We start from the raw sequence: 27,317 nt of genomic DNA on the forward strand, positions 1-27,317 counted from the left end.
ATGCAAAGAAGGGAAAGGGAAGCAAACAGAGATGCAAACAGCCATCAGCATCTAGTCGTAATGGCTTGGGGCTAATCTGCCACGCTCTAGACCAGCCTTCCGCAATCTGGTGCTCTCCAGATGTGTTGGACTACAACTCTCATCATCCCCCAGCCAACCTGGACCTAGCTCTTGCTATATGCTCACACTGGCTTTTCCAGCCTGCGCCGAGTTCCTTTACACTTGAATTGCTCACCTGACTCACATCTTTCCTCCTGGTCTCCTCATCTGCCTAGTCCACACCATTAACCAGGCTATTTGGATCCCACTCATCTCTCCAATACGATTCCACCTGCAATGGGGCTTCCAGACTCATCTGCAGGCTGCATTTTCAGCGCTTCAGCCCCACAACCACTATGGGGCCCAATGCACAAGAATCAGTCCCTAACTCCCAACTGTGAAATAAACAATAAAATCCATACCCAGCCATTACTTCCAAGTGCAGTTGTCCAGAGACGGTCAGAAATGCAGGAACGTTGAAGAAATGGGGGTTTTCTCCAGGTTCTGTCTCTTCACTTGCATGCTGGAATTATAACAGTAACAACAGCAAGCCGTTACTGATTACATGACTTAGATTCTGGGGTTATTCAATCCCTTGCCACAAACAGCAAACCTCTGAATCTTCTTAGGCATCCTAAAGCATAACTTGCAAAGGGACCTAGCATGCTAAATATTAAGTATAGTTATACATTCATAGTCATATTTAACATACACATTTTGCCCTTCTTTGCAATCTCTGAAGCTGTCTCAAGTACATGTGTCCCGTGGAAAGATGCACAAACTCCATATGCAACGGTGTAGCGGTGAGATTTCTGAAGTGCGGGCGCTCACCATGACTGTCCCCATAGCCACGCCCCCAAGGAGAGGCCAAAAATGCAGGCAGCTGGCTTGATCCATAGTAACAAATTAGTTCTAGCAGTTTTATCTCCATCAGGAGCAGGTCCTTCATAAAGCCACTGGGTCTTAATTGCCCCTTCAAGACCAGCAAAAGAGAAAAAGGAGACAGAGATGGAGAGATGCCTTGCAAGATTGCTGTACTTTCAGGGCAGTGTGGCTAAATTATGATTTCAGCCAGAACTCACAGACTCTGCAGGCTTCGATCACCAATTCACGTTCCTACTATTCTACCGCCCAGTCAAGATAATTCCACTATCGGGCAGCAGACCGGTATCCAAAGCACAGACGCGCAAACAACACCAGGACTACTCAGTGAATGGGCACATGCATGTGTACACGCATGCACGCACACTGTGTCAAAGCAACTCAAATTATGCATCAAATGCGGAAGCTCTGAGTAAGCAAGCTAGCTGAGCGAGCAGATGGTAAGCCAGGAAGTCACCAGTTCAAATCTCATCGCCGCCATCATTCAATATGTGGCCTTAGACAAGACACTGTCCACCTGCCACCCACAACCGCAATAAGGGGACAATGCTGACCTACCTCACAAGGTTGTTGTAAGGGTAATTGAAATAATGTCTTGTGAAGTGCTTTGAACAGCATTTCATAAAGCACTTGCTACTTCTACAATGAATAATTAACCGTTACTGCTAAACTAAGCAAAATGTTAATCACAGAATCATAGAATAGTAGGGTTGGAAGGGGCCTACAAGGCCATCGAGTCCAGCCCCCTGCATCCCTGACAGATGGCTGTCCAGACTCGTCTTGAATGCCTCCAGTGTGAGAGAGCCCACCACCTCCCCAGGTAATGGGTTTCATTGTCATATTGCTCTAACGGTCAGGACGTTTTTCCTTGATGTTCAGCCGGAATCTGGCTTCCTGTCACTGGAGCCCATTATTCTGTGTCCTGCACTCTGGGATGATCCAAAGCCGCCACCTCAGGTTTGGTAGACCCAGGTGACTCATGAGGCTGCGAGGCAAAAACCTTCCTGACGTTACATTTTTTCACCAAGCCAGTAATGGGCTGCCACATTCCCATGACCGAATCCTACAAAGTTTGCCGCTCTCACCCTTGAAGTAGTAACTGATGCCCATTTACGGCCACGATCCATAGAGCAGTGCACGTGTAACAATGACTGCAAGAAAACTAAACAAAAACGCAGCAAAACCCTGTAATGCCCTTTAAGTTGGGGGGAAGGTGTGCCACAGAGCAGTTGGCTGCGAAGTCTGGAAACCATGATTTGCGCAAATGAGGGTTTGGCCTGAAGCTGGAATTCTCAATCCATAACCACGCTGCATCTAGAGGCCTCTGCACCACTGAAATGGGTGAGCTGAGCAAACGGAAGCTAAAACCAGCCAAACAGCACTGAATCGCGCTATATGCACATACTTGAGAGGTCAAACCATGGTTGGGGTTTTATCTGTGGTTAGCACAAATTGTAGTTTGGTGTAATGTCTGAACCGAGCCAAGGACAGAAACACATGTGTTCAGTTTGCTCTGCATACATATCAGGCAGGCGGGCGGGCGGGCGGTGCCCGCCGGCCTGCAGTCTCCCACTGTTTGCACACAACATGAAATAAGCACATGAAAGCAGTATGACGTCATGATTAGATGCAGCCGTCCTTTCCCAACCTGTGTAGTGTAATTCCCTGGTCTTATAGTTACAGATGATAAATTCCCCTGGTTTACCGTCCCTTTCAGGACCTATGCAGAACTTGCCATTGGCCATGCTGTCTGGGAATGATGGGAACTGCAGTCCAACACATCTAGAAAACACCAGGTCGGGGAAATCTGGATTGGGGTGGGGGATCTGGGTTCAAATCCCCACTCAGCCATGCAGCTCAGTGGGTGACTTTGGGCCGGTCACCGTCTCCCAGCCTAAGAAAATTCTCAGGGTTGTTGTCAGGATAAAATGACTGGGGAGAACCATGTATCTTGCCAAAATCCTTGGAGGAAGGGCAGGTTCAAAATATTATTTAACAATAACATGTATATCAGACAATGGTCCTTTACACATGTGTTGACCACGCTTCCTAATATACAGGTGTGAATTCTGCATAGGCTGTAGAAGGGACTATGAACCAAGGGGAATTTATTATCCTTAACTATAAGACTGGGAAGTTACACAACACAGGAACAGCTAGAAGGAAAACTACTACTGTGGCATGCATTGTTCTCTGTCCACCTCCCTGAATTTCCTTTTGAACAGCTTTCACACTAAGCTCCCAAGCAGCATTTCAGAGTTTAAAGATACAGTTTGGGGGAGGAGGGATCCTTTGGAAGCCCCTGACGACAAAGAAAAAGCTCTTTGAAAATCCACAGATGCGGTTCACAGACACTGTACATGGAACCTATTTATGGTCCCTGCTGAAAGTCAGCTTGGCAAGGAATAAAGGTTTGGCGGGAGGATGAAAACATCTGGCAAGCGAGAAAATGCAGCAGCTGTCATAAAAAATAAAAAAAATACCCGCGAGCAACGTCTGCCACAGCTCCCATTGTAGAAGGTTGTGTTTTTTTTCTTTCTTTTTTGAAATAGCCGCTGGTGGAGATTTTAAGCATCTCAGTGCTTTCTTCAAAGAACATTAAGAAAACAAAAGAAAAGATGGAATATGAAAGAATTCTTTGGCTCCTTTTAACGCCTTGCCTCAAAAGGGACAACACAATATTCTGGGGGAAACAGCCCCGAATTGAAGAAAAGGAGATTTGTCCCCTCCCTCTCATTACCCATTTGTAGAAAAGAACAAAACCTTCCATTCAACTATATCCTTTGGTCTTTTGAGACACCTAGAGAGAGAGAGAAAGTCAAAGGGAACCTTCCCCATGTTCCCCCTTTTTTGTCACAAGATGAGTGGTTTAAAGCAGATAAGGCAGGGATGTGGAAAATAATCCATACAAGACAAAGTCAGTCACAAACATTTCAGCATTCTCCAGAGCAGGGGTGAGCAGAAGGTAACTGGATCTACTGGTGTGATTTGCAGAAGATCACCAACGTTTTTTGACTCCCAATTATTTAACAATAACTAAAATTCCACAAAAATGTGCAAGTTTTCAAGTTCTCCAGAACACTTCCTCAGGCTTGGTGGGTCTATCTCTAAATCGTAGACTGCATGACCACAACATATAGCAAACTTTCGGATTTTTCTATTTCCCCCTTTCCCTGAACTCCTTCTTTTTGTATCACCAAGCCTGATTAAGAGTCCTGGAGAATTCAAAAGCTTGCACATTTTTGTGGAATTTGGGTTGGTCATAATAAAGGTATTGTCCAAGTGTGGATCTATGAAACGTGTACATTAAGAGCCTTTATGTAAAAGCCTGAGCAAGCTTTTGTTCCAATGTAGTTTTTTAAAATGTCGACTGATACGCGAGGAATGAAAATGGCAGACGGAAGCAGAACTTTGCTCGACAGTGTGCCTGTCCTGTTTAATCAATGGGCTGCTGACAATTTTTTTGTGATTTCGTCCCCCAGGGCTGCTCAGGGCAGACACAGTTGTGCCTGTCGCTTTGTAGGGTGCTGCTGTACAATACTCCCAGCCAATCCTGATTCCAGCGCAGAGCCTGCACAGCGCACCTGACTCTCAGCCTGTCACTCTCTTTGGGGCTGGAGAGTGGTGAAGCAGAGGGAGAGAGCCTTGAAAGCTTTCTGTCAGGGGAATGAGCAACTACAACGGTGATGATGGGAGGAAAGAAAGCAGGCTGGTAAGCTAGCCAGGGTGGCGTGCTCATGGGGACCCCTAGCGGGCATCTTCTCCAGAGCCCCCTCAAACCTGACAGTGGCACCACCCACCCTGCTTCTTGGCGTGAAAGTATCAGTACACAGAGGGGCTGTTCACACAACATGCTAATCCACACTCAGTGGTTGAATGTGGGTTGTTCTGAACCATGGGTTGTTTGCTGAACCGTGGGTTATCATGTTGTATGAACGCTGCCAGGATGGCTTGTTAACCATGCAGTGTGGCTTATTTTCTTGAACAAGTCACCTTCGGAACCCATGGTTTGTTGCTGGGTTGTTAACAAGCCACCCTGGCTGCATTCAGACAACATGCTAACCCACGGTTCAACAAACAACCCACAGTTCAGAACAACCCACATTCAACCACCGAGTGTGGGTTAGCATATTGTATGAACAACCCAGAGAGTTAAAGGCTTAAAAATGGCTTTGGAGTGTAATTTTGGTTATTAAGGGTAAATGGGCTGAATACCTGTTTTGTTGTATTGCATAAAGGAAAGAACAAGGATTCCCTTTGATGTCAGCCCTGGCTGTTCTCTGCTTTATGCTCTCTTTAAGGAGTGAGTTGGCTTTAGGGCAAACAGATACTCCATTTGCTGTTAAACATTTTTATTTACTGCAGGAACCCTGGCCAGAACACCACGGCAATCCCACTGGACAAGGAGAAAGTGGATGAAATGTCTGGGAACAGGTCCAGCAGAAGCGATCCCAATTTCCCCCCTGGGAAATGGCCAAGGGAAAAAGGGCTACTTTAGGGAAGCCCAAAAACGTGTGCACGCCCAATGAGATTGTGAAGGAGGAGGTATTGATTGTGATCTGCCATGGCTGTCTGCTATTCAAACAATCTTGAAGCTCTCCTAGGTTTCAAAACTGGTATGCCATGTTAGATTAGGGGGCAGCGGAAAGAGAATGCTGCTGTTAAAAATTGTAACGAGGCAGTCTTCCAGAGACCCCTTGGGCAAACGGAAGTAGTTAGATGGTTCTTTGGATCCTAGCCAATATAAATAGCCTGGGAGCAGAAAGGAAAAGCTACAGCATTTTAGTTGGGGGGCGGGGGGGGAAGGTGACAGAGGTAGCGGCGGAGGATGTAAAAAAGGTTTATGAAGTTATGCATGGTGTGGAGAAGGAGAAGTGTTTCTTCCTCTCCCATAATGCCAGAGTTGAGGTTAGATCCATTTGTTTATTCCTTGGATCTTGTGAGTCACCTTATAGGCGAAGCTCTCATCGTGACATACATAAAGACAAAATAAAAAACAATTAAGTACTATAAAATCTAAGAGCAACCACAAACACAATATAACAGTTGCAGACCAAAATATAAATAAAAAGATTAAAATATATATCCACGGAGACAAAAACAGCTTTAAAAACGGAACTTGAAAATAAACCTGGGCAGTGGAGTGCACAGCAAGTTAAAAGGCCTGAGAAAATAAAAAGGGTTGTTGCCTGGCACAAAATGATGTACAAAATAGGCATCAGGCAGGCCTCTCTGGAGAAGGCTTTCCATAATCAGGAGGCAACCACTGAAGAATAGCCAGTCCCCTAATTTCTTGAATAGCCACCCACCTCATCTCAGTATGCAGAGGCAGTTCAGGCAGAGCCTCCGATGGTGACCTCAGAGCAAGGGTAGGAACATATGGGAAGAGGTGTCTTTCAGATACTGTGGCCCTAAACCGTGAAGAAATGTATTGGTTAAGACCAATACTTTGGACCAAGTATGGAAACGAAAGAGGAGCTAGTGAAGAAGGCCACACTGAATTGTGGGTGGGTGGGTGGCCCGAGTACTCCCAGCAGCTGAGTGGGCAGGAAGCTTCAGTCTGTTAACTGCCTCCCAGCTGAGCAGAGCAGAGCAGAGCAAGCTGCTCCAGCTGGTCCAGGGACTACAGAAGCAGGCAAGCTCCCAGAGAGCGAGCAACCAGAGCGACCGAACAGGGGAAGCAAACAGGAGTTGGCCAGGGGAGTTGCAGTGGTAGAAGAGACAAAGGAGACAGAGGCTAAGAGGTAAGTGGGCTGCAGGAAGCCCAGGGGGCTGCTCTTTATCCTTCTGAGTGGCTGTGGGCTCACCAGGTGCTTCTGAGAGCTCCAACTGAATTGGGGGTGTGTGGCCCGAGTACTCCCAGCAGCTGAGTGGGCAGGAAGCTTCAGTCTGTTTCCCACCTCCCAGGTGAGCAGAGCAGAGCAGAGCAGAGCTGAGCAGAGCAGAGCAAGCTGCTCCAGCTGGTCCAGGGACTACAGAAGCAAGCAAGCTCCCAGAGAGCGAGCGGACAGGGGGAGCAAACAGGAGTTGGCCAGGGGAGTTCAGCAGGGGAGGTCAAGGGGGAGGCCCCTAACATTTTTTTTCTTTTTTAACTAACTTTTTTCTCCCATTTATTTGTCTTGTCACACACACTTCCACACCAGTGGGACTATGCTTTTAACCTCTACTGAGTAGAGGAGCAGGCACAGGCTAGTCTACAACAATCACAAAGCTAGACACAAAAAGGGAAAAGAGGCAATGGAAGGACAGGACTCTCCAGTGGTGGTGACCTGCAAGGTGTGTGCAATGTTTGTTTTCTTGCCTGAGAACAACATGGCCTACACATGCAACAAGTGCAATTGATCACTGTGTTGGAAGAAAAAGTAAGAGGACTGGAGCGGCGAGTGTCAACCTCCAGGGAATAAGACAGCACGAAGAGTTCTTGGACAGAATAGTGGAACTATAGCAGCAAAGTGAAAAACAGAAGCTAGAAGAGGAACAGCAAGCTGAGGCAGAAGAGGAAAATGCTGAGATGAGGAAAAATGGAGTAGAGGACACTCCTTGGAAAAGGGTGACAGGAGAAGAAGAACTAGACGCCACTCTGCACCAGCGGAAGCAGTGGAGCTGTGGAACCGATTCCAGATACTTGCGGATGAGACTGGAGGACAGCCTGCAGAGGAAGAATCACAGGGGAACCTGCATGAGAGTGAGCAAGAGGCTGAAGGTCAGTCAAACAGAGGCGATGAAACCCAGGCCAGTGGTAGTAGTGGGAGACTCCTTGCTGTGTGGAATCGAGACCCAAATATGTTGCGAAGACCCGTGGACTCGCCAGGTATGTTGTCTCCCGGGAGGACAGATTAGAGACATGACTGAAAGGTTGCCTGCACTCATAAAGCCCACTGACAGGTATCCCTTTCTTCTCATCCATGTGGGAACAAATGATACCGCCAAGCGGAGCTACAAAGAAATCATGTCAGACTTTGAAGCTTTGGGAAGGAAACTCAAGAACTTTGGGGCCCAGATAGTTTTCTCATCCATCCTTCCAGTAGTTAGAAGAGGGATAGAAAGGGAACGAAAAATACTCTGGGTGAATGACTGGCTACGAAGGTGGTGCCGACGAGAGAGATTTGGATTCTGGGACCACGGCCTATACTTCCTGGAAGATGGGTTGTTGGCAAGGGACGGGTTGCACCTCACAAAGGATGGGAAGAATGTGTTTGGCCACAGCATGAAGAACTTCATCAGGAGGGCTTTAAACTGAATCCTACAGGGAAGGGAGATGTAAAGTTGGGGGTAACAATGGACATAGGCTCATGCACTGCAATGGAGAGAACAGCTCTAATAGTGCCCAATAATAGTCTTCAGAAACATGTAGGAAGAAAGCCAGACTATGAAGCACATGGTCTTCGATGACTATAAACTAATGCCCAGAGTATGGGAAACAAACAGAACGAACTTGAACTCTTAATACAGGAGGGAAATTATGACTTGATAGGTGTAACTGAGACTTGGAGGGGTGACTCTCATGACTGGAATACAGCAATTGAAGGATATAACTTGTTCAAAAAGAACAGGAGGAACAGAAAGGGAGGTGGGGTTGCACTGTATGTGAAAAATACATATGCACAGAAATACAGGAGGAGGAGGTTGGTAGCCCCATCGAGAGCATCTGGGTTGAAATAGATGGAGCAAAGAATAAAAGGAGCCTGATGGTCAGAGTCTACTACCGGCCACCCAATCAAGGAGAAGATGAGGATGAAACTTTTGAAAAGCAAATAGCCAATGTTTTAAGGAAGCATGATGTAGTAAATTGGGGGACTTCAATTTCCCCGATATTTGTTGGGAGGCAAATTCTGCAAAATATGGCCCCTCCAGGAAATTCCTGACTTGTGTGGCGGATAACTTCCTCCTACAGAAAGTAGAGGAAGGAACTAGAGGATCGGCTATCCTTGACTTGATCCTAACCAACAGAGATGACTTAGTGGATAAAGTAGCAGTTACAGGAACTCTGGGGGAAAGCGACCATGTTGCACTTGAGTTCTTGGTTCTAAGGCCGAGTGTAGTCAAACGCGTACCCTGGATTTTAGGAAAGCTGATTTTAATAAATTCAGAACAATGATCGGTAAGGTCCCATGGCAAGCGATTCTAACGAGAAAAGGAGTCCAACATGGGTGGGAGCTTTTAAAAAAGGAAATTCTCAAGGCACAATGACAAACAATTCCAACAAGAAGAAAAGGTGGAAGACAACAGAAGAAGCCAATGTGGCTTCACAAAAAGCTTAGGGATGACCTGAAAACAAAAAACGACACATATAGGAAGTGGAAAGAAGGCCAAGTAACAAAGGAAGAGTATAGACAGGTAGCACAAAATTGCAGGAATGGCGTCAAGAAGGCTAAAGCTGAGAACGAGCTGAGGTTAGCGAGGGATGCTAAAAACAACAAAAAGGCTTTCTTCAGCTACGTGCACAGTAAAAGGCAGAGGAAAGAAATGGTGGTTCAGCTATTAAATAAGGATGGCAAAACGATAACAGATGACAAAGAAAAGGCAGAGGTGCTCAATTCCTACTTTGGCTTAGTCTTCTCCCAAAAGAGGGTCTATGACCCCCCTGGCAAGGCGAAGTACAGGCTGAAGGGGCAGGATTGCAGCTTCAGATCGATAGGCATATGGTCAAGGAACACCTAATGACTTTGAATGAGTTCAAATCTCCAGGGCCAGATGAACTGCATCCTACAGTAATAAAGAAACTGGCAGAAGAACTCTCAGAACCGCTGTCTATTCTCCTTGAGAAATCATGGAGGACGGGGGAAGTGCCAGATGACTGGAGGAGGGCTAATGTTGTCCCTATCTTCAAAAAAGGTAAAAAGGAGGAACCTGGGAACTACAGACCAGTCAGTCTGACATCAATCCCTGGGAAAATTTTGGAGCAGATGATAAAGCAATCCATCTGTAAGCACCCTGAAAACAATGTAGTGATTACTCCAAGCCAACATGGATTTGTCAAAAACAAGTCCTGCCAGACGAATCTGATCTCATTTTTTGATCAAGTAACCTCCCTTGTGGACCGTGGGAATGCTGTAGACATCATATACCTTGACTTCAGCAAAGCTTTCGACAAAGTGCCCCATGATCTCCTGATGAGCAAACTAGGTCAAAGTGGGCTAGATGAACAACGATCCGGTGGATCCACAGCTGGCTATAGAATCGGACTCAAAGAGTGCTTATCAATGGGGCCTTCTCAAGCTGGGGAGAGGTAACGAGTGGGGTACCACAGGGCTCAGTCCTGGGCCCAGTGCTCTTCCACATTTTTATTAATGACTTGGAGGAGGAGGTGTAGGGAATGCTGATCAGATTTGCAGATGACACAAAATTGGGCAGGATAGCTAATACTTTGGAAGACAGAAACAAAATTCAAAGTGATCTTGATAGATTGGAGTGCTGGGCAGAAAACAGAATGGCATTTAATAGGGACAAATGCCAAGTTCTGCACCTAGGACAAAGAAACCAAATGCACAGTTACAAGATGGGGGATACGTGGCTTAACAACACTACAAGCGAGAAGGATCTTGGAATTGTTGTCGATCACAAGCTGAAGATGAGCCAACAAGGTGATGTGGCTGCAAAAACGGCAAATGCTATTTGGGGCTGCATTCATAGAAGCATAGTTTCCAAATCCCGGGAAGTACTAGTTCCCCTCTACTCAGCACTGGTTAGGCCTCATCTGGAGTACTGTGTCCAGTTCTGGGCACCACACTTTAAGAAGGATGCAGACAAACTGGAGAGGGTTCAGAGAAGGGCATCAAAGATGATCAGGGGACTGGAAACAAAGCCTTATGAAGCTTTGAAAGAACTGAAAGAACTGGGCATGTTTAGCCTGGAGAAGAGAAGACTGAGGGGAGATATGATAGTGCTCTTCAAGTACTTGAAAGGTTGTCACAGAGAGGAAGGCCAGCATCTCTTCTCGATCAACCCAGAGTGCAGGACACGGAATCATGGGCTCAAGTGACAGGAAGCCAGATTCCGGCTGAACATCAGGAAAAACTTCCTGACTGTTAGAGCAATACGACAATGGAACCAGTTCCCTAGGGAGGTGGTGGGCTCTCCCACACTGAAGGCATTCAAGACGAGGCTGGACAGCCATCTGTCAGGGATGCTCTGACTTGGATTCCTGCATTGAGCAGGGGGTTGGACTTGATGGCCTTGTTGGCCCCTTCCAGCCCTACTATTCTATGATTCTAAGAAGGTACAATACTGGCATAATATGATCGTAATGGCTGTTTCCTGTTAGTCCTCTTGTCACCATGTTTTGTACTAACAGATGTTTCTGGGCTGTCTTCAAAGGCAGCCTCGCGTATAATGAATGCATTGCAGTAGTCTAGTCAGTAAGTATAAACGGATCTGTGTATGAAATTGATTGACAGTAGATTCAGGATAGATAAAAGAATTTCTGCACACACAAAATGCAGATTTCATTTATGAAGTCCACAACCACAAGAAGATGCGATGGCCACTAGTTTAGATGGGCATAAAAAGGGGATTCGACAAATTCGTGGGAGATGGGTCCATCAGCAGCTGTTCTTTGTTTGTTCATTCCTCCAAATGTTCAGCTTGCCTTTCCATACTCAGCACCCAAGGTGACTAATAACGTCAGAAATCAATACAAACCAAATTACAACATAATAAAAACCAATGAGGTAGATAGAAAATCAGCAGCCAACTAAAGTAAAACCACCAACAGCAGAAAGAAAAAAAGTGACCAAAGCAACAAGCCAAAATATGCTTCTTCACAGGTCGCATAGTTAAACTATGGAATTCGCTACCACAGGATGTAGTGATGGCTGCAAATTTGGGTGGCTTTGAAAGGGGGTTGGACAAATTCCTGGAGGAAAAGGCTATAAATGACTACTAGTCTTGATGGCTATGTGCTATCTCCAGTGTCAGAGGCAGTGAGCCTCTGTACACCAGTTGCTGGGGAACATGGGTGGGAGGGTGCTATTGCGCTCATGCCCTGCTTGTGGGTTCCTGGTTGACAGCTGGTTGGCCACTGTGTGAATTGAATGCTGGACTAGCTGGACCCTTGGTCTGATCCAGCAGGGCTCTTCTTATCAAAGAATCATAGAATAGTAGGGCTGGAAGGGGCCTATAAAACCATCAAGTCCAACCTCCGGCTCAATGCAGGAATCTAGGTCAAAGCATCCCTGACAGATGGCTGTCCAGCCTCGTCTTGAATGCCTCCAGTTTGGGAGAGCCCACCCCAGGTAATTGATTTCATTGTCGTATTGCTCTAACAGTCAGGAACTTTTTCCTGATGTTCAGCTGGAATCTGGCTTCCTGTAACTTAGAATCATAGAATAGTAGGGTTGGAAGGGGCCTATAAGACCATCGAGTCCAACCCCAACTTGAGCCCATTATTCCGTGTCCTGCATTCTGGGATGATGGAGAAGAGATCCTGGCCTTCCTCTCTGTGACAACCTTTCAAGTACTTGAAGAGCGCTATCATATCTCCCCTCAGTCTTCTCTTCTCAAGGCTAAACATGCCCAGTTCTTTTCATCTCTCCTCATAGGGCTTTGTTTCCAGTCTCCTGATCATCTTTGTTGCCCTCCTCTGAACCCTCTCCAGTTTGTCTGCATCCTTCTTAAAGTGTGGTGCCCAGAACTGGACACAGTACTCTGGATGAGGCCTAACCAGCGCTGAGTAGAGGAAAACTAGTACTTGCCATGATTTGGAAGCTATACTTCTATTAATATCGCCCAAAACAGCATTGTTGGATCATATTCAGCTTGTGATGTACAAGAATTCCAAGATCCTTCTTACTTGTAGTATTGTTGAGCCATTTTCCCCCCAACTTGTAACTGTGCATTTGGTTTCTTTTTCCTTTTCCTAGGTGCAGAACTTGGCATTTATCCCTATAAAATTCCATTCTGCTGTTTTCAGCCCAGCGCTCCAACCTATCAAGATCACTTTGTTCTTATGTTCTTATCTGTGGCAGGGCCATTGAACCCCTTTCACAAGGGCTGAATTAAAGTTCGAAGAAGCTCTCAGGTCTCACATTCCAGTGGTTGGTGGGGTCAAAGGTAAAAGGGGTGGTGCCAAAAAGACCAGACATACCAAAAAGACCAATGTGTTTTAGCTTAAAGCTCCTACTGCCACTAATCATGCCTTAGGATAAACTTTGTAACCTTCTGGAATGGGGGAAAAACTGCGTAAAAACGTTGTAACCACAAAAAGATGGGCAGTGGCGGGGAAGGGAATGTGGTCATCTGGGGACTGTAACCCCAGTTGGGTTAGATTTGGCCCACAGCCCTGAGGTTTAACAGCCCTGGTCTATGGTCTTTGGTCTTGGCCTGCTGATGGAAGGCCATCAGAGGAGGACTAGACAGTCTTCCCAAGGAAGGGAGTTCTAGAGGCTGGGAGCTGCCACAAGAAAGCGTTCTCTTGCATTCCTGCCAAATGCACATCTGATATTGGTGGGACTCTGAGACTTGTTGTTGTTCAGTCGTTCAGTCGCGTCCGACTCTTTGTGACCCCATGGACCATAGCACACCAGGCCTTCCTGTAAACAGAACCTCCAGATTCAGAGCCAGAATGTCACTGAATACCAGCTGCTGAATATCACACTACTGACTCATGATCACCTTATGATCAACTTGTGGCAAACCAGGTAAATTTTTCATATTTGCATGACCTTACCCTTGCTGCTCAATTAGAAAATGCAACAGTAGGATTCCGCCAAGAGAATTTTGAAGGAAAACACAGAATTCCCAAGGCCAATGCAATGCAGCTTGGCCTCTTGGCACGAGACTAGTTAAACTTGTCTTATCTTTGACGCTTCCCAGATGGGAAAGAGAAGTGCCAAACTATTAGCAAAGGAGGTGCCCGATTTTGCTCCTGGGGTGGCATGGGGTTAGTGTCCATATTAGATTTGCAGTAACATCACCCTTACAGAATCGTAGAAAGAATAAACACAGAAAGGTGATTAGATAAAGTAACAAGGATCTTCTCGAATCACAAATACAAGAGACGTGTTTTGAGAACACATACTCACAGGACAGGACCCGAGTCAAGAAATAATTCTTGCGTCACAAACACGCCTGTAACATGTCATGGAATTCTGGAATGTTTTTATATGTATGTTGTTACAGTTGTTTATCTCAATAAGAAACGATATTATTTAGACATAAGTTGATATAAAATAGAGATGCATCCTTAGGAATCTAGCTTAATGGGTCATAAATTTATGAAATAAAAACAATTGAAACATGTTTAATAGGCTCCAAAAAGTGTAAAAAGGAGATTTTGAACACGCAATATGGGGAGCTATACTTCTGGATCAGCTACCCCCAACGTGTTGCCTGCAAACCAGCTTGGTAAGTTTGAAACTAACTATTGTTATTACTCTGCTTAGAAGTCTTCACTTAAGGTGATGCTGAATGCATCATGTGTTTGAATCTACGTACATACCACCTTTGTATTTAGTATTGTTATGCTGATATTTTTATAGGGAAAAAACAAAAGACAGATCTCGTCTGCGAGAGTGATATCTGGAAATAGAAAACTCTGTATGACCTATATCCAGAGTGAAGAATTTAATCTTACTGCAAGAGAGAATCCGATTGAGTGAGGAATCTGAATATATTAAGTAGACCAGTAGCCTGGTGTTATCTACGCACAGATAATCTATTTTGAGAGAACCTTTGAACCAGGGTATATACCACACACTTAATTATTGCTTAATTATCACAGAGCTTACCTCTACGTGAAAGACTTCCCCAGCCCCTTCGCAGTCATTGGAGGTAATTATTGGTGTATGAATGTGCATGTATCCATTGTCCTGAAAGAAAAGAGGAGGAGAAGTTATATGACTTACTGATGGACGAACGAGCATTCAGTAAAGAAAAAAAAATCCCACATTCGAAAACACACAGGCGTGAGATCTTTACATCTCTCAGTAAAGCATTTTATAAATAACGTAGTTGCGGAAAAAGCAGCCAACTGCTAATCTCCCTACCCCCATGGCTGTCTAGCACTTTGCAACCTGACTAGAGGTTGTGAACCTCACACAGACAAATTTGCACACAGTAACGTGACAGACTGACATTGGCACAACAGAAGTGTTCTTTCCCTTCCGACTTATTTACCCAGCTCTTTGTTGGGTGGAAGAGTGGAAAGCCTTTCTACCTCTAGGATGGGTTTTTTCTTCCCACACTTCGGAAGCCTGTGAGCTCCCAAGTTCAATTTTGCTGCTCACGGATCTTCACAGCTTGCAACACGCGTATCTTCTGGAATCTCCCCCAGATCTGATCAGATCTTCCAGGAAGGCCCTACAGAGGCAGGAAACCTGCCTGCCTCCAGGCTGTACCACTTCAGCCTGGGGGTAGGGGATTCACATGATCTAATACAAAATATCCCTTCACATAGAAAACTAGCATGTCAGAGACAAAGCCGGGATACAACCTTTCTCCTTGATGTGCAAATTATCTATGTGCAGGAAGGTTTCTTTTTCTTGGGTCATTTAGTCATGTCAGCCCCCCACCCCTTTAGTCTGAAATGTGAGGACTAGGCCTACATTAAGGATAGGTCTATCAACAGCTATGAGCTACGATAGCTAAATGGAGGTATCATTTAGAGGCTGTATAGCTCCGAATACAGGTGATGGAGCAGGGGTGGGGAACCACTGGCCCGCAGAGGTTCCCAATCTGGCCTGCTGAGGGTTGGGCAAGTTCTGTGGGCCCTTCCCCCACACAAAGCTCTGCTCCCTGGCCTGGAGGCTACAGGGGTCTTGGGGAGGGATGATGGAGTTGTATCCAACTCTATAAGGTACCAGGTTGGAGAAGGCTGAGTTATCGCTTGGCATGCGCTCACAGCTACTCAGTGCTTCAGGAATGCATGGGATAGGAGAATCTGGGCATAGTTCAGCCCTTCCTGGTCCACACAGTCAAAGAACCCAAGTTTGAAGTTCACCCCCGCCCCCCGCCCTATCCACATGTCTCTCTTGGTGATAAAAATCAAACCCCTTCACCCCTTCTGCACTGGTTAGGATGCACCTGGAGTAAAGGTAAAGGTGTCCCCAACCAGTCGTGTCCGACTCTAGGGTGTGGTGCTCATCTCCATTTCTAAGCCGAAGAGCCAGCGCTGTCCGAAGACGCTTCCGTGGTCATGTGGCCGGCATGACTGAACACCGAGGTGCACGGAACGCTGTTACCTTTCCCACCGAGGCGGTACCTATTTATCTACTTGCAATTTCTTGCTTTCGAACTGCTAGGTTGGCAGGAGCTGGGACTGAAGACGGGAGCTCACTCCGTCACGCGGCACTCGGGTCTCGAACTGCTGTCCTGCCGACCTTCCGGTCTGCAGTTCAGCGTCTTAACCACTAAGCCACCGCGGCACCTGGAGTACTGTGTCCATTTCTGGGCACCGCATTTAAGAAGGACATGGACAAACTGGAGCACATCTGGAGGAGGGCGATCAGGATGACAAGGGGTCTGGGAACCAAGTCATAAGAACATCAGAAGAGCCTTGCTGAATCAGACCAAGGGTCCGTTGTGTCCAGCATTCTGTTCACACAGTGGCCAACCAGCTGCCCATGGGAAACCCACAAGCAGGACACGGCTGAAAGACCTGGGTAGGTTTAGCTTGGAGAAGATTAAGGGGAGACATGACAACTGTCTTCAAATATCCAAAGGGCTGTCAAACAACAGATGAAGCAGACTTGTTCTCTGGTGCTCCAGAGGACAGGACTAGAAAAAACGGGTGGAAATTGCAGGTAAGAAGATGCCAGATAAATATCTGGAGAGAGTTCTTAACAGTAAGCACTGTTTGACAGAGGAACTGACTGCCTCAGTAGGTATTGGGCTCTCCATCCCTGGTGTTATTTATGCAGAGGCTGAACAGTCATCTGTCAGGAAAGCTATAGCAGCAAGTTTCCTGCACTGAGCAAGGGCGGGACGGGGTTAGAACAGATAACCTCTAAGTAAGGGACAGGAGAAATCTGCAACGGATTCAAAGGAGTTCGGATTTCTGTTAATCTGACCTGCGGATTCCGAACAGGACAAGCTTTTCCCAAGTCGTGCAGACTTGCAGACCAGTTTTTTTACTCTCCAGAACTGTTCACAAATGTAGTGGTTCAAAAATACAACATACAAAAAAATAAAAAAAACGATCGAAAATGTGCATCCCCCCCATAAACTAAAGCATGAAAATACGCATTGGGGGGTGATTTGTGCATTTGCGCAAGTGTCTATTTGCACAAGTTCGCACTTTGCAACCGAAACACAAGTTCGGAAAATTGAGAAAAATCCAAGTCCGACAAAGAGTGGACGATGGAATGAAAGAAGCCTGACAATTGGTGAAACGCAGATGGAGTGGATTTAACAAAATTCATACATCCCTACCTCTAAGGTACCTTCCAACTCAGCAGCGCTTTTATGCGATTGAGACAGGTCCAAATCCTAAAAAACTGGATCTGTTGCAGTTCCACCTAGTTTGGTGCTAATCTTCACCCCACCTTGTGTCCTGAGAGCATGGTGGGGTGGGTAGGAATGTTAGACTAAGGCCCAGGAGACCCAGGTTCAAAGAAGTCTGAACGATGAAGCACACTAGCTGATCTTGGGCCAGTCTCTCTCCGTCCAACCTACCTCACAGGGTTGTTTAAAGATAAAACAGGGCAGCAGCAGAACAATAGCTGCTGTCCTGAGCAACGTCTGGAAAAGGCAGGATAAAAACACCAGTCCATCTGGAGTTATAGATGTGCAAATATTGCCACCTAGTGGTCAGAGACTGAACAGTCTTCATAAAATATATATTAAAAATCATGAGCAGCTTTCCTCAACCTGGTGCCCTCTAACCCTCGTCAGACTCCAGCCAGCATGGTCATTGGCCATGCTGGCAGGGAATGATGGGATTTGCAGTCAAACAGATGGGGAGGGCACCAGGGCACAGGAGGCTGCTGTAGGGCAGTGCCTTTATTATGACCAACTAAAGTGTCCCAAAAGGGGTGTGTAAGCTTTTGAGTTTTTCAGAGCATCTCTTCTGGCTGTAGAAGCAAAAGAAGCCAAACAACAACAACAACAACCCGAAGAAAAGTGGAAAAAGCTGGACATGATGAAAAAAACCCCTACAGAGTGAGGTTTGTAAACCTTAAGCTAAGCCTTAAGATGGAGGTCAGTGGTACAGCAACTGCATTAGGAACACAGGCTGTATACCAAGTCAGCTCCTTGGTCCATCTAGCCCAGTATTTTTGATACTGACTGGCAGCAGCTCTCCAGGGTTTCAGGCAGGATCCTTTTCCAGCCCTACCGGGAGATGCTGGTAATCAAATCTAGGACCTCCTGCATGCCAAGCAGGGGCTCTATCATACTGAGATATGGCCCCTTGTCTTCCACACCCAGTAGTTCCTGGCTTAAACCCTGGCATTTCCATTTAAAGGATCATACTCTGCCAGAGATTCTGGAGAATTGCTGATAAGTCAGTGTTGGCAAGTTCAGGCTAGAAAGACTGTGATAGAAAGCTCCCTTATACTGAATCAGACTATGTTCCTAAGCGTGCAGTCTTAGGGGTTGCTCCCTCGATGAACGAAAGCCCCAAACTTGGAGGCTTACAACCATCCTATACAGGGCGGAAGGAGCGGTGGAGGTGATCTTTGCCTCCACAGCATCCACCTTGCATTTTTCGCTAGACAGGCTTTTTTCGCCCAACTAGCAAAGGCATTTCAGAGGGGAAGGAGGCTGGCAGAGGCTCAGGACAGCTGATAACCTGGCCTCTCATTTCCACCTCTCCCACTGAAATGCCCCCTGTTCCTCCTCTCTGAGGCTGAGTTCCTGACAACGTAGGCCAGCTGGTGTGGTTCTTTCTGTGCCAGCTGCAAGGAGGGAGATCAGATCTCCAATTCCCTCCTCCAAGGTAGGAGCACTGTCTCCGACCTCGGATCGGGAAATCCAAACTATCCTATGGCCCCTCATTGCCGTCTAGGGGCCATAGGATTGCTTCACAGGGGATGTTATGCAGACTTCATTTTTTTTATTTGTTTATTTATTACATTTATATTCCACCTTTCTTCCATCATGGAGCTCAAGGTGGCTACATGTGGTTCCCAGGTGGTCTCCCCTCCAAGCACAGACCAGACCCGACCCGACCCAAACCTGCTTAGCTTCAGCAACGTGGCTGCCTCATGTGCCTTCAGACTAGGCCCTGGGACCTAATCTAAAGTAGTTAGATTAGGCTGGTGCAAAACAGACCCCAATTTCAATGAGGAGGAGGATAATGGCCTTGAATAATTTGGCAGAGTCCACTTCAGCCAAGTAGAGTGATGCTGAGTCCTCCGTACCGAAGGCTCGTTTGCATTCCCTTGTCTAAGCTTCACATCTGACTGTATAAAATCCAGAAGGCTCAAGCTCCAGAATATTTTGTTCTATAAAATAAGTAAGAATATGCACAGGAAAGGCTACAAGCTATTTTTTCTTCATATAGTTCTTCAGATCACAGGAACAACTCCCTAGTTCACAACATGTTGGATCTTTGTGCTAAAGAAAAGAATCATTTATGATTGGCCGGACACCCTGACACCTTCACAATTACATGGTACAGTTTTCTCCATACCTTTGAGGTCCTTGACACAAAACTAGTTGCAGAAACAAGAACATAAGAAGAACCTTGCTGGATCAGACCAAGGGGCCATCTATCCTAGCATTCTGTTCACACCGTGGCCAACCAGCTGCACATGGGAAACCCACAGCCAGGGCATGAGTGCAACAGCACCCTCCCACCCATGTTCCCCAGCAACTGGTGTACATAGGCATACTGCCTCTGATACTGGAGGCAGCATATAGCCATCAGGACTGGTAGTCAGTGACAGCCTTCTCCTCCAGGAATGTGTCTAATCCCCTTTGAAAGCCATCCAAATTGGTGCCCATCACTGCATCTTGTGCCAGTGAATTCCATAAATACTGGGATACCTTGAAAAAGGAGTGGATCGCTGCAGTAGCTTCACTGCGTATTCTCAGGAGGGCGCTCAACGAATTGCTTCTGCATCGAAAGTGAGGGAACTGTCTGAGGTATTCTAGAGACTGATGAGTTTTGTATTTCAGAGGGAATGCCTAGACAGGGGAAAGGGAGAAGGGGGTGGGGGGGAAAGAGACCACAGAATACACGTTTATTCAAAATAAAGTCCACTGTGTTCAGTGTGCTTTACTCACAGGAATAATGAGCATAAGACTGCAGCCTGAGTTGCTGGCAAAAGCATTTACATTATTAAATCAGGCACAGGGCTGTAGGGAAGCAGAGAGGATGCACTCACCAAAGCATCACAAGGTCCCACCACACGAATGGTTTCTGCAGCCAGCTCCACGTTCTGCTTTTTGTGAGGGCTTTTGATCAGTTTTCCTTGCACTTCCACAGAACTTCCAAAAGTCATCTCCCTAGGATAAAGAACCAGCAATTGTTTATTATGTTTACTTAGGATGGTGGTATCCTGCCTTCAGGTTGAACAGGTCGTTCCATGTGTGCCTTGTTCAGCCTTCCCCAACCTGGTGCCCTCCAGATGTGTTGGACTACAACTTCCATAATCCCCCAGTGAGTTGAGCTGGCACGCAACCCATCTGCGGGACACTAGGTTGGGGAAGGGTAAACTAGTTTGTGTTTTTAGTACTCAACCCTCCCCAAATCAACACACACCTGTTCCAATTACTAACATAATTGCAGAGAAATATGTCATTCCAAAGAAGGGATGCTGTGTATACTGAAGGAAAACCTGATGAAGAAAACCTACACACGCAGGGATGGGAGAACGTGTGATGCTCCAGATCTGGTTGGACTACAACCCTCATCAGCCCTAGCCAGCATAGCCAATGGGGAGGGACAATGGGATTTGCAGTCCAACAACATCTGGAGGACCATGCAGTGCTCATTGCTGGCCTATAGGAAGCCTGAGTGGAACTTACCCGTTAAGGGTGCAATCCTATGCATGTTTAAACAGAAATAGGGCCTACAACTCCCAGCATGCCCCACCCATGCTGGGCGTTGTAGGCCCTATTTCTGCCTGAATATGCATAGGATTGCATCTTACGAGGCCCAAGTGTCACATGAAATCAGGAGGGGTTGTGGAGGTTGTCCACAACAGGGCCCAGTCCCACTGCAGCCTTTATTGATAGGTCTGGTATTAAACTGAACTTTCTGCCACCCTTAATTGCTGATGGGGCAAAAACAAGCACACAGACTTAGGGTTTTCCCCAGAGAGACGCCAGGGATAGAGCCACGCTATTCTACATCCATAGAGCATCACAGCTGATGGCAACTTTCAATGTAAAACCAGAAGTTCAGACTCTGTCTCTATGGTCATCTATGGCCCAGCCAGCCCAAGACATTTCGCTGCCTGAGGCAGAACAGGGAGCAGTAAACAACTCACCCACACACCCACCAAGGCCAAAGCAAGTTACGCTGGCACCCAAGTCAGAAAGTCTCACAAGTGCCTCTCCCCACTTCCTGGCAGCAAAAGTAGAGCAATAATAGATTAAATAACTATCAGTCTGCTGCCTTTCCGTGATACCCTAAATCAGCTGCTTGAGGTGACCACCTCACCCTGCCCAATGGCAGGGACGGCCCCGGTCGACGTACACTGTGACGTGGTAAACATCACACCAAGTCAAAGAAGCCGTTTCTACTCGTCGGCACCACAAAAGCAGCGAAGAGCCTAAATTATGCCACAGGTTGGATGGTTTCCCACACTCCACCATATATACCACGTACATCCCACAGAGACCTTCAGTGCAGCCCACTCAGCTGCCCAAGCTGCTATCACCAAATTTCCCCTGCTGTACTCGTACTCCCACAAGCCTGCTGCTCAGCTCTTTGGTGGGCTGTGGGGGAGCATAATTTTCTTTGTGAGGGGGCATGCAGGAACAACCCTCCCCATGTGCCACCCTTCCCATCGCGATCACGCTTTGCCAGCACAAGAAGCAGTGGGCTGATGGAAGCATGACTTACATGGCGAGAATCATAGAATAATAGGGTTGGAAGGGGCCTATAAGACCATCAAGTCCAACCCCCTGCTCAATGCAGGAATCTAAGTCAGAGCATCCCTGACAGATGGATGCCCAGCTTCATCCTGAATGCCTCCAGTGTGGGAGAGCCCACCGCCTCGCTAGGGAATTGCTTCCACTGTCGTATTGCTCTAACAGTCGGGAAGTTTTTCCTGATGTTCAGCTGGAATCTGGAATCGTTGCCCTCCTCTGAACATTAATTTCATTTAATTTCTTACATTTCTATGCTGCCCAACACCCAAAGCTCTCTGGGTGGTTTGCAAAACAGAACCTGGGGTTGACCTTCTTGGTGAGCCATCGTCCCCGCGTAAATCATACTCCCTGTGCACCAGCTGTTTGGTGAGCTGGGAGGCGTGCAGTTCTGATGGAGGGGACAGAACGTCGGGTGGGCCTTCTGTGTGTGCTGTTCTCCCCGTTTATCACAATAACACCAGGCCACTAAACTGCTGTGTGTGTGTGTGTGTGTGTGTGTGGGGGGAGAGAATATGAATAGGAGTGTGAGAATGAGAGAGAATGTATTTGAGGTGGGGGGACAACAGCGCTCACCCCACCCACCATCAGACCAGGCCCTGCCCGCTGGAGGCCACCACAGCCTCCCAACACCTGTGACCCTTGGGACGAAATGGTTGCCTACCCCTAGTATAGATATTCAGGCCCCTCCTACCTGCGCAGCAGAATGAGGTGGGAAAGAGGCAGTGGAGTCCTGAGGTGGTAGAACAGACTGTTGTACTTCAGGTTGTGCTGGGGTGGGGGGCTCATATCTGAATGCTCCCCAGGTCAAAACTTCCCTTCAATCTAAGGACCTAGCACTACAGGGAGAGAAGTGGTCTAGAACCTCCTTACAGCAGGAGGTGTTTTTTGTTTTAACTTGCAGAAAAGAGAGCATTTCAAAATGGCACGTCCACCCGCAGCTGGAAGTGGTACAGCCCCCACTCTGCCACATAATTCAGCTGCTTGCGTAGGCCACAGGCCTCATTTCAGTCCGTCCTGCCAACCTGGGTTCCAATCTTGGGTCAGCAACCACTTGGAGGCTTTCTAATGAGGAGCCATCGTTTACGTGTACAAACAAGACTTCTTTCTGGGACCGGATGGAACGGACCCAACCCTGGAAGTGGGAAGAGAAGGAAAGAGAAGCGGATGAATGGAACTTCCCCTCGGCCTTACTATCAGCTGGTGACAGACAGAGATACAACCCCACAGAAGTTAAACAACAGAAGATACCGCAGGAGATCAGGATAGAGCAGCAGTAGTTTTGTCACAGATTTCAGTGAGAAAAGAACTTAAAAACACAAGAGCCGTGCTGTATCAGACCAAGGGTCCATCTTGTCCAGCATCCTGCTCACACAGTGGCCAACGAGATACCTGTGGGAAGTCCACAAGTAGAATATAAGTGCCACAGCACCCTCCTGCTCATATTCCCCAGCAACTGGCATACTGCCTCTGATACTGGAGGTAGCATATAGCCATCAGGACTAGCAGCCATTGATAGCCTTCTTGAGGAATTTGTCTAATCCCCTTTTAAAGCCATCCAAATGGGTGGCCATCCCCATGTCTTGCGCAGCAATTTCCATAGTTTAACTAAGCATTGCGTGAAAAAGTCCTTCCATTTATGTGTCCTGAATCTCCCACCATTCAGCTTCATTGGACGACCCTGGGTTCTAGCATTATGAGAGAGAAGGAAAAAAAGGTTTCCTGATTCCTTTCTCCATACCATGCATAATTTTATACACCTCTGTCACATCTCCCCTTACTCACCCTTTTTCTAAGCTAAACAGTCTCAGACATCGTAAGCTTTCTTCACAGGGGAGCTGATCATTTTGCTTTCCCTTTTCTTCACTTTTCCCTTTCCGAGATGCATTGCCTTCACTTGAGCCATCAAGGCCAACTCTTTCCCATACAAGTGTTCCAAGAGCCCTTTGCCCCTGCTTGGTCCACTCACCTGGACTTTTTTTTTGATATATTTTTATTTATTTTATCTTTATAAATGAAATAAACAATACCAAAACAACCTGATCAATACTACAATTTCCCAACAATACGATATTCTGATGAGGACACCACAATAACAAAAAGAGAAGGAAAAAGAAAAAGAAAAAAAAGGAAAAGGGAGGAAGAAAGGAAGTGAAGAAAAAGAAGAAGATTCTTTCCCCTTCCCTCCCCCTCTCCTTTAAAGAATTAAGTTTAAACTCCAATACCCCCCAGCCTTCGATGCCATTCTATTTTTAAAACTGTATCTATAACCTTAACAATCTTACATTTTAATAAACAACCTTGCATTTCAATATCATATCATCAATCTTATATCAAAGAAACAGGTCTACAATTCATTCCCAGTAGCCTATATTATTATTATTAATAATAATAAATATAGTGTTATATAACAATAAAACTTAAAATAAACCTTCAACACTCAGTAATATATTTTATACTAGATATATAAGTACACAATATACCCTCAAACAATAAATTTAAATACAGCATACCATATCTATTTTGAAATAGCTAAAGTCCACCCACCTGGACTTTAATATCCTGCCCAGTCGGGTCCTGGACATCCAACACTTCCCGAACCTGGAGTAGCTTGCGAGTCACAGCATGCTTAGGACATGGAGCAGAGGAACAGCGGCGAAGAGCCAGGCACATGAAACGTCCGCCAAACATCCTTGGTCAATGCCTTATTGCAACTGCATGTCCTGCAAATACGAGACAAAGGCAAAACCCCAAAGACACAAGCCCAGCTTGCTACAAGGGAGGGAAACAGCTTCTTCATCTGGGGAATCATAAAATAAACTCTCACTTAAACAAAATCAATTGTTAAAATAGACACAAGCAGCAAGAACTAAAAGGTGTTATATAAACTAATGTGAGCAAACGGTTCTGATAAACTTAACCTGAAATGTTGCCCATAATACCAGCCCCACTGTTTCAGACCCAAAGGGCCCTCTAGCCTGGCCTCTTGTATCCCACAGTGAATTAGCCTAATCCCCTTTAAAAGCCATCTAAGACCGTGGCCAGACCACATCTTGTGACACTGAATTCCACAAGCCACACACACCTTTTCTTTAAAAACACAGACCAAAACTGTCAATGAATCTTGTGATACCTTAAAGACTAACAACTTTATCTTGGCATCAGCTTTCACGGACGCTGTCTGCTTCACCAAATGCAAGCGTCCAAAAAAGCTTATGCCGGAAGAAATTTGCTCTGGCTTTAAGGTGCCACAGGACTCCTTGTTGTTTTTGCTGCCGCAGACTAACACGGCCACTCCCTCTGGAAATTACTCCAGAATTGGATATTGCAAAGGATGCTTCCAAGAATTAGGGCGCAATCCTATCTAGATATGTGGCCGCCTCCGAACTCGGAGGCGACTGCCTATCCAAACCAAGGCAGCACGGGGCTGGGGGGATTGTTCCCTCCACACCTCTCCTGCCCTATTTTCTGCTAGACTGCCATTTTTGGCTGTCTAGCCACGGGCGGGGGCGACCGGGAGAGGAGGCTGCTGTATGACACAATGGATGTGATGTACATGCAGCTCCACTTTCCCTGCCCCGGAACGCCCGTTTTCAGTCACTCCACACTCCTCTTCCAAGCGCAGGGGACGGGGCTTCTCCACGTTGCCTCCGAGGCAGCGTGGACGTGGGAGGAGGTCGGTTCCCGGAAAACAGCATATCCTATGGCCCTCTAGACAGTGTCTAGTGGCCATAGGATTGCTCCCTTAATGGCCAGCTTCCACAGGGCTAACTTAACCTGACCAGCCCCTGCTATCCATACTCATTCTCCATCCTTCTTCTGCAGCTACAGGTGCTACATTAGAACGTAAGAGCCCTGCTGGATCAGACCAAGGGGCCATCTGCTCCAGCATTCTGTTCACGCAGCGGCCAACCAGGTGCCCACAGGAAACCCACAAGCAGGATACAAGTGCATCGGCACCCTCCCGCCCATGTTCCCCAGCAATGGGTGTACACAGGCACACTGCCTCAGATACTTGGAGGTAGCATATAGCCATCAGCACAAGTAGCCATGGATAGCCATCTCCTCCAGGAACTTGTCTAACCCCCTTTTAAAGCCATCCAAGCCGGTGACCATCACTCCATCTTCTGGCAGCGAATGTCATAGTTTGACCTGCGCATAGTTATGTGCTGTGTGAAGAAAGCCTTCCTTTTCTCTGCCCTGAACCTCCCACCAATCAGCTTCATGGGACGACCCTGTTGGGTTCTAGTATTTGGAGAGAGGGGGAGAAATGTCTCCCGATCCACATTCTCCACACCATGCACGACTGTGTACACCTCTCTCGTGTCTCCCCTTACTCACCTTTTTTCCAAGCTAAACAATCCCAGCGGTTGTGACCCTCCCTCGCAGGGGAGTTGCTCCAGCCCCTTAATCGTTTTAGTTGTCCTCTGCTGCCTTTTTTCCTACGCTGCAACATCTTTTTGTTAGGTGTGGTGACCAGAGCATTTCCTCTGCCTTTCTTAGACACAATTTTGCCTCATCCCAATTTGAAGCCATCTAAATTTCTGGCCAGACTTGCAAATGTGGCGTACTAGTAGAGCCAGTGTGGCGTAGTGGCTAGAGTGTTGGACTGGGAGATCTGGGTTCCAGTCCCCACTCAGCCATGGAAGCTCACTGGGTGACTTCGGGCCAGTCACACGCTCTCAGCCCAACCCACCTCACAGGGTTGTTGTTGCGAGGATAAAAGGGAGAAGAGTACGATCATGTAAGCCGCCTTGGGTTCCTTGCAAGAGGGAAAAAGGCGGGATATAAATGCAATAAATAAATAAAAATAAAATAAATACATTCCTCTGCAACACCCCCCTCCCTTATTCCTAACCTCCCTTTCTCCAAGACACCTTTCAGAAGTTGCAGTCCCCCCCCCCCACGTTAAACTGCCCTGCCCTAGCCCAGACCTGAATTCCACCCCCTGGCCACCGCCCATCCCCAGGGGTTTCTGCCCCCCCCCCCAACTCACCCCGGGGTTCCTTTTATTAATTTGCTGCAAAATCTCTCTTCAATTCATCCAAACCAGAGAGAAGCGTGAGAAAGATAAATCTGCTGCAGCAAACAGCCAACCCATGCAACAGCATTTAGCAACCTCTTCCCCGCACTTTCTCCCCCCCCAACACGTGCCTCCTTGCACCCAATGGAGATTGCCGGTTGGAAAAGCTGAGCCAATGGAGAAAGGGGATGCTATGCGGAAGCGTCCACCCTCTCAGGCGCAATGCGTTATGGGACGCGTAGTCCAGAATCCAAGAGAGGCGACTTGCTTTGCAAGGAGGCAGGAGTCCGGGCAATTTCTGGTGAAACATAACAAAGCGCAAACAAAACGCACACAGCAAGCCACGGAGGGTCTTTGCTCCTCTGACACCCTCGCAGGGGAAGGGGCAGCAACA

General features: G+C 46.9%; 1 protein-coding gene across 3 annotated transcripts in view; it reads right to left on the minus strand.

The window, feature by feature from the left end:
- Nucleotides 1-27,006, minus strand: part of NARS2 (asparaginyl-tRNA synthetase 2, mitochondrial) — a 67,859-nt gene extending 40,853 nt beyond the window's left edge. For 2 of the 3 annotated variants that reach the window (XM_084842490.1, XM_084842491.1), the window contains exons 1-7: nt 26,897-27,006; nt 24,448-24,623; nt 22,926-23,035; nt 20,190-20,310; nt 19,849-19,989; nt 14,649-14,729; nt 462-562 (exon numbers count right to left, since the gene is read on the minus strand). In XM_084842490.1, coding sequence (XP_084698616.1) covers nt 462-562; nt 14,649-14,729; nt 19,849-19,989; nt 20,190-20,310; nt 22,926-23,035; nt 24,448-24,591 — 698 coding nt within the window. In that variant the 5' untranslated portion in view covers nt 24,592-24,623; nt 26,897-27,006. Of the gene's footprint in view, nt 1-461; nt 563-14,648; nt 14,730-19,848; nt 19,990-20,189; nt 20,311-22,594; nt 22,776-22,925; nt 23,036-24,447; nt 24,624-26,896 lie in introns of those variants that run through there. The other variant, XM_084842492.1, reaches the window with a different exon arrangement.
- Nucleotides 27,007-27,317: the final 311 nt, after the last annotated feature.

The sequence above is a fragment of the Heloderma suspectum genome, chromosome 3, assembly GCF_057233095.1.
Source record: "Heloderma suspectum isolate Gila_16-S chromosome 3, 16-S_ref, whole genome shotgun sequence".
Taxonomy (NCBI): Eukaryota; Metazoa; Chordata; class Lepidosauria; order Squamata; family Helodermatidae; genus Heloderma; species Heloderma suspectum.